This window comes from Centroberyx gerrardi, chromosome 10 (genome assembly GCF_048128805.1).
Source record: "Centroberyx gerrardi isolate f3 chromosome 10, fCenGer3.hap1.cur.20231027, whole genome shotgun sequence".
Classification (NCBI taxonomy): Eukaryota; Metazoa; Chordata; class Actinopteri; order Beryciformes; family Berycidae; genus Centroberyx; species Centroberyx gerrardi.
In genome coordinates this window covers 29,074,738-29,089,167 of record NC_136006.1, presented here as the reverse complement: position 1 = coordinate 29,089,167, position 14,430 = coordinate 29,074,738, and the positions used below count along the sequence as shown (strand labels likewise).

The following is a 14,430-nucleotide window of genomic DNA, read 5'->3' as shown; positions in this document are numbered from 1 at the left end:
AAATAAGGGTGGAACACAATCACTTTTATCAGAAAGAGAGAAGAAAAAATCACAAAAGAATAAAAAATCGAGAGATAAGCGAGGACAAAAAACAGCAAATCTCTTTTTTTTTTTATTGTAGCTCTTAGAACATGCCTCTGAGCCTTGACCAGGAGTCACTTGAGTGGGATTTAATGAGATTTTTTTTTTTTTGTGCAAGGGGACAGACAGCAGATGCTACTGTACAGTTCAATGTTATTTTTAATGCACCCTTGCCAAGGAACAATCCAGCCCACAGTCTAAAAATCTGGAAGGGCTAACAAAAAACGGAAACCAAGTCAAACGTTACAGGCGAACCTGCTGGCTTGACAAGCATCTACTTAAATTTTGACTATGTTCAGAAAGACACCTCTTTATGCAGTAATTCTTCTGGTCACCAAACGTCTCGAGATACGGCCTTACAATTTGACTTCTAAGATAATGGCGAAGAATGGGCACTTCTTCGAGAACGACAGCGTATGTGCATTGATATCACTGGCCAAATTTGCATCGATAGCTATAATCGGTGAGGCGCTGGACTTCTGATTCCGGTCCGATGTGCAGTTCTTGGGCTCGTTTCCAATGGCTTCTTTCACCTGGGTGGCTTTGTGATTAGGAGACTCGTCTTGGATTGCTGTTCCCGTCCACATATCCACCGCTGTCCATCATTTCCTCTGTTGCTGCCAGAGAAACCTGAGGGACCATTTCTATATTTCATTCATTACGTTGCCAACCTGCCCAGGGTCTTCCGGTGTTCCCGGAGGACAGATCCATTGCACTGTACCCATATGTCTCGTTCTCTTGCGGCACTGTCTCTTGCCCCCACTGCCAGCGCTGGCTGGGCTGGGACAGACAGACCAATATCATCAGCTAAAATACCTGTCCTACTGAGAATCTACACACAAATGAGAGGTGAGAAGGTGGGAGCTGGGGCGGGCGGGGGGGGGGGGGGACGTTCCCCTCTCTTCCCACATTTTACTATCGGAGACGGTCCGTTTGTTCCTCAGAAGAGAAAAAGGCCAGGGACCTTGTCCTGTGTAGACAGCTGGACAAAACACAAGAGAGGTAAGCGATGGCTAAAAGGCTTGGCTGGACACCGCCGTGTGTCCGTCATATGTAGTACTCCTTCATGTTGTCCCTGACTGAGTTGTGGAGGTGCAGCTCTGCCCGGTAAGCTGTTTCCATGCTGTGTCTGTGCTCCTTCTCCTTGATGCTGGCGCTCCTCTGGGCCTGCCGGTGCTGGTACAGGAAGCGCGTTACCACTGCCAGCACACACACAGTAATGAAGACCACCGCTGTGACCACACCTGAGGAGCAGCCAAGGCAGCCGTATAAGTGGGTTATACAAGACATGACAATGCTTTACCGTTTGTAAGCCGCTGTAACAGTAAGCAAGCACAATGGAAGTGTCTGTCTATAGGGGGCTTTCAGGTGACGTAATGTACTCTGTGGCGGCCATATTGGAGGTCCTCAGCTTTTGGGTAACAGCGGCTGATAACAGCTGATTGCATTTCTAAACTTATGAGTTTGCTGTCTCAACAGAATTCAATGGACATGGTTAATTTCTGTGCTGCTTTGACTGGGAACTGATCATTTCACCACTGATAAATATGATCGATTTTGTGTAATGTCAGCTTGTTGCTAGCTAACCATCATATCTGGTAAGCTAATTATGACTGTCTTGTTGTAAATGCATACTACCTAATGTATCTAGTAGAAGCTGGCATTAATAGTGGCTAATAGTTGCATGTTAACATTAACATTGCAGCTTTGCTAAATTAGCCTGCTGGCAAGTTGGCTAGCTAACAAAGCCAAATACCAACAGTGTTCAGGTTAACTGAGCTGACTCTTCTCAAGCTACAACTGTTTTGGAGTAGAGACTAGGGCTAAAGACAAGACAGTTTACTGTGTCACAGTAACCTACATTTGGAAACAAATTGACCTTATCAGACTGCTCACTTTTGCTTAGAACGTTACTGAATGCATCTACAGCCACACCACAACAAGCTTTTTCAGCTAGCTTTCTTTTTCTGGACTGCAGCTTGTATAAATTTAGACATTATTTGTGCACAGTCAGTTCTCCGGTGGACCTCCATGATGGTGCCAGCTGTGGCTGCTGGAAGATTTGTGACACAACTGCATAGCCTCTATAGCAGCAGTGATAACAGGCTTATAAAATGTTTTGTCTCATTACAAGGCAAATTAGAAAACACCTCAACATGGCCGTAATTTAGTTAATGCAGGTTACTCTCAATAGGGGCTACTTGTTTTATATAATGTACTTAAACTGCATTAGTTAGTCATTTATGAATGTGCGCGCATTATCCACATAGTTGAAAGTGTTACCGAGGTCTCTTCTCTGCCAAATGGATATCTAGATCCAGCAATGCCGCTTTGAATATATAATCAGCTCAGGTAACAATGAAATAATGCTTGGTAGTCATTGAACAAACAGGCTTTCCACTCTGAAAATTGTATTTGGGAAAGCTATTTGGTCTTCTCTTTTTCCCTTGACAATCAATCCATTATCTCCATAGAATACAATCATATCTGACTGAAAGTCAATTTACAAGACCTTTTACTTTACAGTGCAAATAACATCCCTCCTGTGTAATTACTTAGGAAGCCGCTCTCCAGCGTTGGAAATGCCTAAATTGTGGCATGTTATCCTGTCTTGACAGACACACATTATTCTAAGAAAATGTCGGAGGAGAGCACATGAGGCAGAGATAGCTGAGCCTCATTTCACAGGAGACTGACTTTGGCAATTGAGCACTTTAACAACTCGGGATCGGCAAACTCACCTCCAATTACTGCCGAGTTGCTTTGTGAAGCATTTCTTAATGGCTCCTTGCCTCTGTCGACTGTCTCTGAGTGATCCAGTGGCAGATCGTTGGGAAATAGTGAGAGGTGACATCACAAGAAATAGATTAGTTCGTCAGTTTCATTTGTTTGGGAAGGGTGGGGGGGTGGGGGGTGGAGCTCGAATTAAAAAAACAAAACAAAACATGAACAAACATGAAAAAAAAAAAAGACTGGGAAAATGCTTTAGTTTAATATGTCCATTTTGGAAAAAAATACCTGATGTTCATTGCTCAGTATTTACAAAAAAACCCCCACAGATGATTACATCCTCTGAAATGTTACCATTCTGTAAGCAGGGTGCTCAGCATAGCTATTAACTTCAATAGTAGTCACACTCTGTAGTTTACTTTCATGCCTCAGTCATTTTGTCCTAATACTGCAGGTGTCACACTTCTGAAATGGTAGATATCTCATTTTGGCAAAAAAAAAAAAAAAAAGAGATATCCACCATTTGAATTGATGTTGTTATTTTCTTCTCTGGTGTGAAATTGAGGCGAAGACACCGCCAGGGGAAACACATTTCTTTTTCTGGGGGAACCAATTCAGGCATTACACTGAGAATTAAAAAATAACTTTGAATCTGTAAAAATACCTGTACCAGCACATGGTTATGACATCAGTTTGCGGCCATCAAATTTAACAACACAGTGGGGGATTTCTGAACAGCACCTAGACTATGAATCTGAATTAAAACATCCTGAGTGTATTTATTATACAGAATGCTTACCTGATATTTTTGAGTCTGCAAGCACGCCGCAGTTCGACTCGACCAGCTGACCGCGCACACTGACCAGAGAGCTTCCCCGATTCAGCAACGCCGCCTTCAGTGGAGCCACGTGGTTGAACTGCACCGACGACAAGCAGCCGATGAACCCTCTGGACCCCGCTTGTCTCACCTCGTCGTCAATAACGTCCACTCCTAGGGGGGGAAAAAAAAGAACGAAAGAAAGAAGAAAAAGTTTTCAGCGGGCCTCATCGCTTCTATTGATTTAGCCGGAGATGAACATGAAATATTACGATGAATTAGCCGTAGCTGCATGGGAAGTATATGAATCAGATTTGAATTTCATAGCGTTCCTGCAATCTAATCTCTCTTTGCTGCGTCCCTTTCGGGCCGCCTCTCTCCGACGCGGGCGCGTCCGAGTTGATTTCGCGGCCGCGGCGGCCTCTAATTATCGCAAATGAAATGCATGCAAATGAAATGCATGCAAATGAAATTAGACTTTCGGCTATACGTTTATTTAAATAATTCCTTGCCGTTTGCTTTTAATCACTGCGACTACCCGCTAACAGTGTAAGGAGGTCACAGTTGGCTTAGAATAAATGAAGAGGGAAAATTCACTGTACTGTATGATGTTATTCTGAGCGTATTCAATGGAAATGGGAGATGGATGTGTGGGTGTATCTGGCCGTCACCTCCGTGCAATCATGGATTATTGTTTTTGTTTCCCCATGTGATGGATTTTAAGCAAGCACAGGGGTCAAATTCAGCCGCATGTTATTTTTCTAAATTCTTCCATCTAATTGGTATGAAATCTATAATTACCATCATTTTCCCAGTGCGGGTAATTTAGAGGGAGTAACAAAGCCCCCACCGAACTTGTAGATCATCGTCACCATGTTTATGAGGGGGTCTTTATTTTTTGTAGGGGCCCAGCATTCATTTTAACTTAATAGATCCCTGGGAGACATAACCCAGCCAAGAAGGTAAATGTCTTTCCTTTGATCCTGCGGAGAACACATTGTAAGCAGTGGGGGCTGGTGGTGTTGTTCTGCTCCAGTCAAATGAGCACAGCGCTTTACTTACTGGATGTGGCTCAAAGATACAGCAGGCGTTCCCGGGGCCTAGAGGGAAAATTACTGTGGCTTCTGTATAACGGGCCTGCTTTGGGAAATGTATTCCAGTTTGGAAGTGGGTCACTACTCATTCTTTTCACTCAGGGTTTTTTCACAAGTTTTTTAGTCGAACCCTGGCGTGTCGCAGGATATTTCAGCGTCCCGCGCGCTTGTTTGATGTTTTCTGGGATATGGTTTTTGTAAATGACTGAGTACTGTACTTTTGGTTGACCGGAGTCCAGTTTGCTCGGCTTTTAAAAGGATCTAACCGCAGACTAAATTTAACCGCGAGTTCAGCTTTGTTCAACCCAGAGACACCTCAAAATGGAAACCGTTGCTTTGAAATGCAAATTATGTCAATTAGCATAGATTGGCTCACTCCCTAAGCTATTGTGAGTCTCTGTGTTCAACAAATGAGGCATGATTTACTTAAGAGTTCCATTTAGCTTCTGATTAATGAGTAAAGTGATAATGCTGAATGTAACATCTGCGGCACGTGCGGTGTGGTCAGAAAAGAGCCTGATTAGGCGAGAGGATTTTCAATGACTCTCCTCCCACCAGCTTGTTGGCCTTACAGCAAATAATAAAGATATTGGACAAATTCTTCCCCTTAAAAAAAATGAAATTGTTTTATTATGCAGTAAGGTCATTTACCTGCCCTTTTCCCTGGCTGACGCTGAATTGTAATGTATTACAAAAGCGGCCTCTTTATCAAAGCGGCAACCGTGACTTGTTTCATTTTCACCATTAAGTGTGAAAGAACGCCTTGAATGCGGCGGTGGGCTCCAGTGTGACGTTTCATCATTCCGAAGCACGTCAGCCAAAAATGTCCTCTCCATTCCTCTCAGGGCCTCACCTGTGACTTTACCCAAAGTCAGCGATTTGATTGAGATTAACTCTGCGTCGGATGACAGGCTGTACCTGAGGTCCATGTCCTTGTCAATCTAGATGAGTGAGAGAGTGAAAACACACCGGTAAGGGGCTGTGAAGAACACTTTGAACCGCGTCACGCTCGGCTGGACAGACTGTTAGCTTACTAACATGTATTTTAGTGCATGTGTGCGACATGTCTGGCATGATTCATCCTCGCCCCATCCATGATTTATGATGTGGGAGCAGCCTAGACATCCCACATTCCTCTGCATGCTATTAGGCATTTGATGTTAAATTCTCACTTGTATCACAGATTAACTACTGGTACAGTATCTAATTTTTTCCCCCCGCATGAGGTTAACTGCTTCAGCTCTCTTCATTTGTATCCCATTAATTGCCTTTCTTCATCATGCGAACATCGCTCACCTGTACATAGACGTCTTTGCCCTCTCGGTGGATTCTGATGCGGTGGAGGCGTCCGTCTGCCAGGCTGCTGAGGCTGGGGCTGAACACGTCTGGGTTTCTGTCCATCTGGAGACGGTACCAGATCTGCAGACTCCCTGGAAACACAATCCAGGGACAGGATGACAGTCACAAGGCACAGTTAGGGTCTTAAAACCACCCGAACACTGCTGTACAGTACCTGAACACAGATTTCAAAGTGTAAATCAACATTTGGATTCTAAATATATCAAAGCAATATAGATTATATAGATTTTTTAAATGTACTATTTTCTTTGTTCCATCTGCATAAGTTTTAACTTTAATAAACATAAAGAAAGCGATTCACCACAAGTGAGTGACACGACTAGTTTTTTTATACATTGTCAGAATCTGCTTTGTTCACGTTCCTTTATGTGCTAGAAGTGTGATTTTGAGACCTGTTCCTCCGTACGATGGCAGTGAATGGAGAGAGAAAAAAAACTTATCCAATCGTCTCTACCGGAGCAACAGATAACAGAGAATCGCTGATTTTGGGGTTTTATCATGGAGGAAGATACACAACCCAAGCTACTACCAAAGTTCAACAACACTGCCAGAATGGAGCAATGAGACCCACAATTCCCTTAGGTTTTGTGAAAATCTGATTAGCAGCGTCCAAGATATTGTGCGTGAAGTACAGACAATTAAACAAATGCTGTTCTGCCCCTTTAGGACAATCAGGGTAATTGTGAAAATGCCGGAACAGAGCAATTATGGACGGAGGGAGGGACGGACGGACGAATCCACAGTCCCTCCCCCGATTTCATTACGGGGGTCAACAAGCGGAGCAAGATCAAATGAACAACTGCAAACTGACCACAGCCAACTGTGACGTAAATAAATCTGGATGTGTTTTTTTCTCCTCGCTGCCAAATGTCAAAGCCGTGTGTGCGTACCGTTCCTGGCCAGGACGACGGCGATGTACTGCTGGCTGAAGGTGCTGACAGTCAGCAGCATGGCCGGACTCTGGGAGGTGAGGAAGCTGAAGGCCACGTTCTCTCTGGCTCTGCTGGTGTCTCTGGAAACACTGGAGGCCTGGGAGCTCCTGTTCTGCATCACAGAGAAGGGCTCCTGGAAGGTGTAGGTCACCGAGGATTCTCTGTCGAAGGACACCGACACCTCTGCACGCGCGGGGACACAGAGGAAGCCAGGAGGTTGCGTTATACAGCGTGCGATTTCATGTTAAGACATCTTAAAAGGCTTGCAAATGATAGGACAGGTTATAAAGGTGCTAGGTGTGAAAGGTGTGGCAGATTAACATCAATAAATCATTACCACCTAATTTTGAGACATTAGTGTAACTGCTGTAAACAAACGAGACCATCGCTGAGAAGATTAGCAGCCTCTACACTGCATTTTACATTGTGTGTGACTGGGTCGGATTTGGAGGGAAATCTGAATCGCTTTCTTTATGTTATTAAACCTTTCAGTTTGAAGTGTAACACCGAAATCCTTCAGACCGGATTTTGGTGTTACACTTATAGATTTAATAACATAAAGAAAGGGATTCACTTTAAAACATTTCAGCAGCGTGATCTTGAAAATCAGTCATGATGGCAAAAAAACTGGCCCAAAAGAGCAGGATTATAAGGCAACTATTCCCCGCTCTCACCAAAACACATTCATTTGAATATATTGAATAATTACAGTGCTACCTGAGCACATTCTCTGTAGGACAAGGTATGATTTTACACTTTCATAACATGTCACGACATAGGAACAGAATGTGAAAGCAACCTGTTAACCTCCTACAGTCGAACAGAAGGTGAGAATGAAAAGGCCTCAACAGAGACACAATAGGGTATAGATTCAGCATTTCATACAGTTACTCACTGAAGGGCAAGGAAAGTTTTTCACAGAGAAATACATTCAGAGGCTCGATGGAAAATTATGCAGGAGAGCCATCAAATATGAAATAAATACATCAATGGATTTTTATTCAGGCCCAGATCCTCTGGCTTAGAGAGATAACACACAAATACATCACGCTAAATAAATGTCTGTTTAGCTACTCTCTATCGCTAATTGAGATAGCACTGTAGTGATTCAACCTACATTCACGATTACCGGCTGAAATTTGAAACATGGACGGCAACTAGTTATGTAGTTGTCATGTATAATCGGTCCTTGTATCAAGAATTGCATCAGTCTGAAAAAATGTCTGATTCTTTTCTTTGAGTTTCAGTTGCTGAGTTAAGGTTTTACTTATAGTTTGGACTACAGAGTAGGCCTTTAACCCTTTAACTGTCACCCTTTTTTGGACTCGATAGAGGCATCGCCCACCTTCTTTACAGGCCGGCCCCCCGTATGCGGACTGGGAGCAGTCGCAGACGTAGCCGCTGCTCTTCTCGATGCACCTCCCTCTGTTGTGGCAGAGGCTGCTGGAGCCGCTGCAGTAGCCGGGGCAACCGGAGCTCACCCCCGGCGTCAGCTTGGCCCTCTCCTCCAGGTCGAAGGTCGCGCCGTTGACGCTCAAAGTCCTGATGCAGCCCAGGAAGCCTCTCTGCCGGGACGCCGTTCCCCCTGGGAGAAGGATGGCCGTTAGTCCGCCCCTAACGCCCGCCACTGTGCTACGCAGCATCTATAACTACTTTATAATCATAATTCCCTTCAAGGCTGATGGGGATTTACGACAAGCCTTCATTTAATTCCAGTAAGCATCTAAGGCGGCTCTGGGAGCACTCGAGTGTGTGAGGCCTCATTAAGACTAAGTATGCAAATATGGAAGAATATCTATTAGGATAAAATGCTGGGCTGACCTTTCAAGCCATTATAGCCCAGAGTAACAGCAGAGCCCAAGAATGACAAATCAGAATTTATGGCCTCCAAAGATTTCATCTCTGGGAGGCTTATGGGGAATTTCTGAACCCATTCGACTGTGTAATTCTTTGGCATAACCAGAAAGTTACTGTGTAATGAAAATGAATATGAGAAAAAAAACAGAATTAATAGCATTATAATTCATACCATGACCCACTGTGTATCTGAGGCCACTGTAAATCTGGAGATAGCTGATGGGCGGGTGAAACGGCTAACAAAATAACGGCATGGCATTATACTGTATGTGTTGGGGGTGGGGGGGGGAGGCCATTGTTAAAAGCTGCTTAATGAAATCAATGACTCCCTCAGCTGGTGAGGCGGAGGCCAGGCCTACCCACAAACAGCTGGCTGTTGAGCCGCAGGCGGAGGTGTCCGTCAGCCGGAGCCTCCAGGAAGCGGAGGGGAAGCTGGTCCACCTGCAGGGACGCCTCCTTCACGTTGCGCTCTGCCCTCACGTAGTGCCACTGCCTGTCGTTCAGGGGAACGTGGGACTTCACGGCCAGGACCACCGGACCGTTCCCCACATCGAAGGAGAAAGTCACCGCCGAAGGAGCTGGGAGGGCGGCGGGGGGCACAGACATGACAGTTAGGGTGAACAGAGCCATCCGTCACATGACGGGTGTATCCATCATTCTTTGTCTGGATGCATGCAGATACATAACAAGTGCACATTTTTTGCTAACTTGGCTTTCACATAATACATTTTCAACGGTTTCCATAGAGGCTTGATCACTAGTTTCCATGGTGATTTGTGAAACTGAAAATACATTTCTTTACAACGCTGCAACACTGATCCTGAGCCTTCATACAGGCATGGCTCTCCTGAAAAAGAATTTGTGTGCGCGTGTGTTTTTGTAAATATTTTCTCATATGTCTGTGTTGGGTACTTGTATGGTGGAAATATGGTATGACTCTTCTTTTCGCTACTTATTATGAGCATGCCCGTGTCCTTGTCCTTTTCAGTCCTATTTCAAGTCATTTGTGCATGCTCTGCAGGTCTCTTATTACGATCAGCAGGTCTGGAATGTTCACTCACTGCTGAGCTCCACTCTGATGAAGTCCTTGAGGCCGAGGTTCTCCAGAAACACTCCTGAAGGAGCGCTGGTCTTAAAGTAGAAGGAGATGTCAGAGCCGAGCTCTGCCTGCAGGGTGGGGAAGTGGAGGTAGGACGACTCTTGGTAGAAAGAAGCTGCATTCCAGATGGATTCTGAAAGAAAAGAAAAGGAAAGGAAGGAGGTAAGAGGAGGAGGTAAAGTGGAGGTAGGACGACTCTTGGTAGAAAGAGGCTGCATTCCAGATGGATTCTGAAAGAAAAGAAAAGGAAAGGAAGGAGGTAAGAGGAGGAGGTAAAGTGGAGGTTGGACGATTCTTGGCAGATAAATTCTGAAAGAAAAGAAAAGAAAAGGAAGGAGGTAAGAGGAGGGGGTAAAGTGGAGGTAGGATGATTCTTGATAGAAGAGACTGCATTCCAGATACATTCTGAAAAGAAAAGAAAAAAGAAAAGAAAAGGAACGACGTTAGAGGAGGCGGTAGGAGGGTTCTTGGTAGAAGGAGGCTGCATTCCCTATAGACTCTGAAAGGAAAGAAAAGAAAAGGAAGGAGGTAAGAGGTAAAGTGGAGATAGCATAATTCCTAGGCTGCACTCCATATAGACTCTCAAGGAAAAGAAAAGGAAGGAGGCAAGGAGCAGAGGAAAGTAAAAGGCTCCACTCCATATAGAGTGAAAAAACCTGAATAGGAAGGAGGTAAGTGATTTTGTTGCTTGACTGTCTGTCTTGCTTGTTGTAGATTAAGTCACCTATTCAAATCACGTCAAACCATGTCAAGGAGAGTGTCATGGCCCAGATTTGGATAGCTTTCTAAATACAAAATGTGGAATAAATGTAGTATGAAAATGCATGCAAGCAGAAATAACACAAACCCTGCGTTCACAAGCGGAGAAAACCTTGCTACCCGAGTTTCCGAGTTATGATGTAATGATAGCCTTTGACCTTTTCTACATGGTGGAAAAATCAAGTTTTGTGTCAGTGAACGGTAAGAAAGCATTTATGTACACATGCACCTAATTAACACGTTTGGAGTTAGCCAGACTAACCATCATAACTTTTAGCTTTTAGCCTTTTCCAAACTTTTGAAATGAAAATGAAGATAGCTTGTTAGAATTCTCCACCCGTTCACTTATATAAACAATGAAATTGGTAATTGCCTCATTGACAGGGTTGGTGGGGACATCAGCAGTTTGGGTGTCTGGGCAGCGGTGTGTTCGGGGTATAGAAATAATATCAAGGCTGTAACAATGGCACACCACAAAAATCAACATAATTATGGGCCATTAAATTTCATTGTGGGCAAAAACAAAACACATGGACAAGAGCATATGACTACAAATAGACAAATAGGCCTAACTCAATAAAACAGACCATTACAAATGCATCATTTTGTATTCATAATTACCAGAAGGATAAATTAAGCAAATTCAAAAGGATAGACTGCTAAACATGAGCAACTAAAACAACTTTGGATAAGGTTAGGGTTAGTAGAGAACTTCTTTGGTGTCTTGTAAACCCATGAGGGTTGGGCACTTTGTGTGCATGACACGAAAATAAAAGAAAATAAAAAAAACCCCAAATCAAATCTTATGAGTGGAAAATTGAACCTGGGTCATTGGAGGTGAAGGAAAATGCCCATCCACTCCTCCACTGTGCTATTTCAATGTCAAACTACTTCCTGTTTCAGTCACTTGAGCTCTGCTTCCTCTTTCACCCTATTCATAGCATATCACACGAAATTAGGGTGCATTACTTGGCATAACTATAACTATGGATTTTATATGAGATCAGGCTGCCATGGAAACTGTCTGTCAAAATGGACCTGTCAAATTGTGACTGCTTGACAAAACGGGGTAAAATCAATCATACACACTTTCCTTGTATGATTTTGAAAACCTAACACCTACGCCTAATTTATGCCTAGATGGTTCTAAGAAATGTCAAGAAGGGACATTTTTGCACAGCTTGTACATGTTGAGATATGTCAATGAAAAAAAATGAAATACCCGTCATTGACGGGTTGGCCTTCCTTGTGTTAAGTGGAGGCAGGACAATTCCTGGTAGAATGTGCTCCCAATAGACTGTGAAAGAGCTGGAGAGAAAGGTAAACAAAGTAGCTAAGTGTCCACATAGTATGTTCCCAGACTATGTCAAAGAAGGTGTGGAAGAAAATCTTGAACTTTCAAAAAAATGAAAGACACACAAGAAAGCCAAAGAGAACCCACTGAAGATCCTCTCTGATAGGCAGGTGTCAGGACTTTTGCGTCAAAGCAGATGATACAGCCATGAGGGGAAAAAAGGTTGAGTGTCAAAAGGAAAATGGAGCATTTGAACGTGTTGAAAGGAGGGAAAAGGAAAGGAAAGAAATAATGTCCTCACAGCTAGTTCACAGACTGTAAAAGAACAGACAGTGCTTGACACAGAGCACACTTCAATAACAAAGAAATTGGTAGACTAATATTTTATTTAATGTCTAACGCAAGGCTACATATTTTGTCAGTAATGACGAGTGCGTAAAATACATTAAACAATAAGCGGCTGTGTAAAACATTTAACAGTTCACCTACTGTCTCCATAACAACGCAGAGGACCGACGCGATAGATGGCCTCGGATCCAGTTCTGTTGGTGTCTCCAATCACAATCTGGCTCACTGGCAAGTGATCCTTGTAGGAGAGGACTCCTGTGTCATTAGCCCTGTAATAAAAAGAGCAAGAGCAGAAAACTGATGGGAGATTGAAACAATCAGGAAACATTCTCGATGCAGCACTTTAGAAATCTACCAAAACATATGACAGAAGAGAGCGCGGCAACATCCAATCTGGAAAGGAAATTGGAAAAGAAGTGGCCAATAATTCATATCAATGTCACCGCTCCTGTGCTATTTTGGTCCAATCAGAGATACTGATGGAAAGCCTGGTAAGATAAGAGGGAAGTCATTCACTCAGTATTTGTGAGCGTGTGTGTGCATGTGTGTGAATACGCTGTACCACTTGTTGGCATCGGCGTCGCAGTTGCAGAAGTAGTTCATGTCCATGCAGTTCTCCTCCAGGCTGCAGGAGCACTGCTGAACTCCAGGCAGGAAGCCTCCCCAGTAGGTCCGCCTCTCTCCTCCCTGGTCCAGCCACCAGGACAGCGGGGTACCATCTGCAGCACAGCATTTGTCACATGACAACCACAGAGAGGCAGAAAATGTGCTGTGGGTAGCGCTCGGGGCAGTGTGATGGGGTATCTCTCGGCATCGCTAAGGCGCGGGTTGTTTGTCACAAAGGCCTTAGTGATGTCAGTCAGGCAAGGCTCGGTTTCCCCACCGGTCTAAGTGATCCGGCTTCAAATCCGGCTTTACAAACACCGCAGGACAGCAGCTCCTCAGCTCATCAGTGTCTTCCCTCACATCCATTCAACAGCAGTGGGCCAGGACAGCAAGAAACCTGCCACCACTGCTGAAAATGAAAATAAAAAACTAGTTCCTCCCCCCCAAAAGCTCCTAATGTGTAGAATCGCCTATCGCACTGGTGAATACAAGATGTTTTTTTTTCTGTGCTAGTTTCACCTGTTTTTGATGCTTACTTAAGATGTTTATATATTGTGATCGAACTTGCTATACACTAGGGCTGAAAGATATTGACAAAAAATTGAATTGGAATTATTTGGCAGAATATTGCAATTGCGATTTAAACTGCGATTCATATCATCACATGTTTTTCTTGTATACATTTACATACTTTAAAATTGTTTAAAGAAAAGTGATTTTGAGTTTGAGTCTGATGAATTTATTTATTTTTTTTACCAATATTGTACATGATTCATGGACCAACGATTACCTGCAGCTCAAAAAACACCTTGTTCAAAAATACATTTTGGACACACCTCTCTTAAGCAGTTCACTGCAGCCGCTGTGATTTTGAAATTGAAGTTTATGTTGCGATTTCGATTTTTTTTTTTCAATTAATTGTTCAGCTCTAGTTTACAACTTCAGAACTGTTTTTCTAAAAAAAAGTGAAAGATGACCTCCAAGCACTACAACCACTCTTAGAAATCCTGGCCAAAAGCATGATGATGTCAACACTGTCAGAATCTGGATAGTTAATGTTTCTTTAGTAACATATTAACTTATATTAATGATCACTAATGAAAGGTGAATTAATCATTACTAAGTGTTAATTAATTATGAATTAATGTTAACAACTAAATAATGATTATTTAATTCCCTACACTGTTTACTAATTAATAGTGAATATAGTTTACTTTACTTAATAATCAATTATTTAATAATTAATTAAATGTTAATAAGCCAATAATTTATGTATTGTATAATATTGTATCATATGTTAAGAAATTATTTCTGATTGCCTTAGTTAATTTGTGAGGAATTTATCATTGAAGCTAATCATTTTTAAATATTAAATTAAGTATTCATAAATGATTAACAAATGATTTGTAAAACATAAATACGCATTATGTGGGTGCCTATTGTAAAGTTGCAAC

General features: G+C 42.9%; 1 protein-coding gene across 3 annotated transcripts in view; it reads right to left on the bottom strand.

Moving 5' to 3' along the window:
* Positions 1 to 1,128: 1,128 nt before the first annotated feature.
* LOC139924515 (contactin-associated protein-like 5) overlaps positions 1,129 to 14,430 on the bottom strand; it is a 48,869-nt gene continuing 35,567 nt past the window's right edge. Inside the window, exons 13-23 of one of the 3 annotated variants that reach the window (XM_071915572.2) lie at positions 12,933 to 13,089; positions 12,512 to 12,639; positions 9,932 to 10,102; positions 9,230 to 9,448; positions 8,359 to 8,598; positions 6,972 to 7,196; positions 6,019 to 6,152; positions 5,576 to 5,663; positions 3,599 to 3,802; positions 2,823 to 2,900; positions 1,129 to 1,325 (exon numbers count right to left, since the gene is read on the bottom strand). In XM_071915572.2, the coding sequence (XP_071771673.1) occupies positions 1,129 to 1,325; positions 2,823 to 2,900; positions 3,599 to 3,802; positions 5,576 to 5,663; positions 6,019 to 6,152; positions 6,972 to 7,196; positions 8,359 to 8,598; positions 9,230 to 9,448; positions 9,932 to 10,102; positions 12,512 to 12,639; positions 12,933 to 13,089 (1,841 nt within the window). Of the gene's footprint in view, positions 1,326 to 2,822; positions 2,927 to 3,598; positions 3,803 to 5,575; positions 5,664 to 6,018; positions 6,153 to 6,971; positions 7,197 to 8,358; positions 8,599 to 9,229; positions 9,449 to 9,931; positions 10,103 to 12,511; positions 12,640 to 12,932; positions 13,090 to 14,430 lie in introns of all 3 variants that reach the window. The other 2 variants (XM_071915581.2, XM_071915561.2) reach the window with 2 other exon arrangements.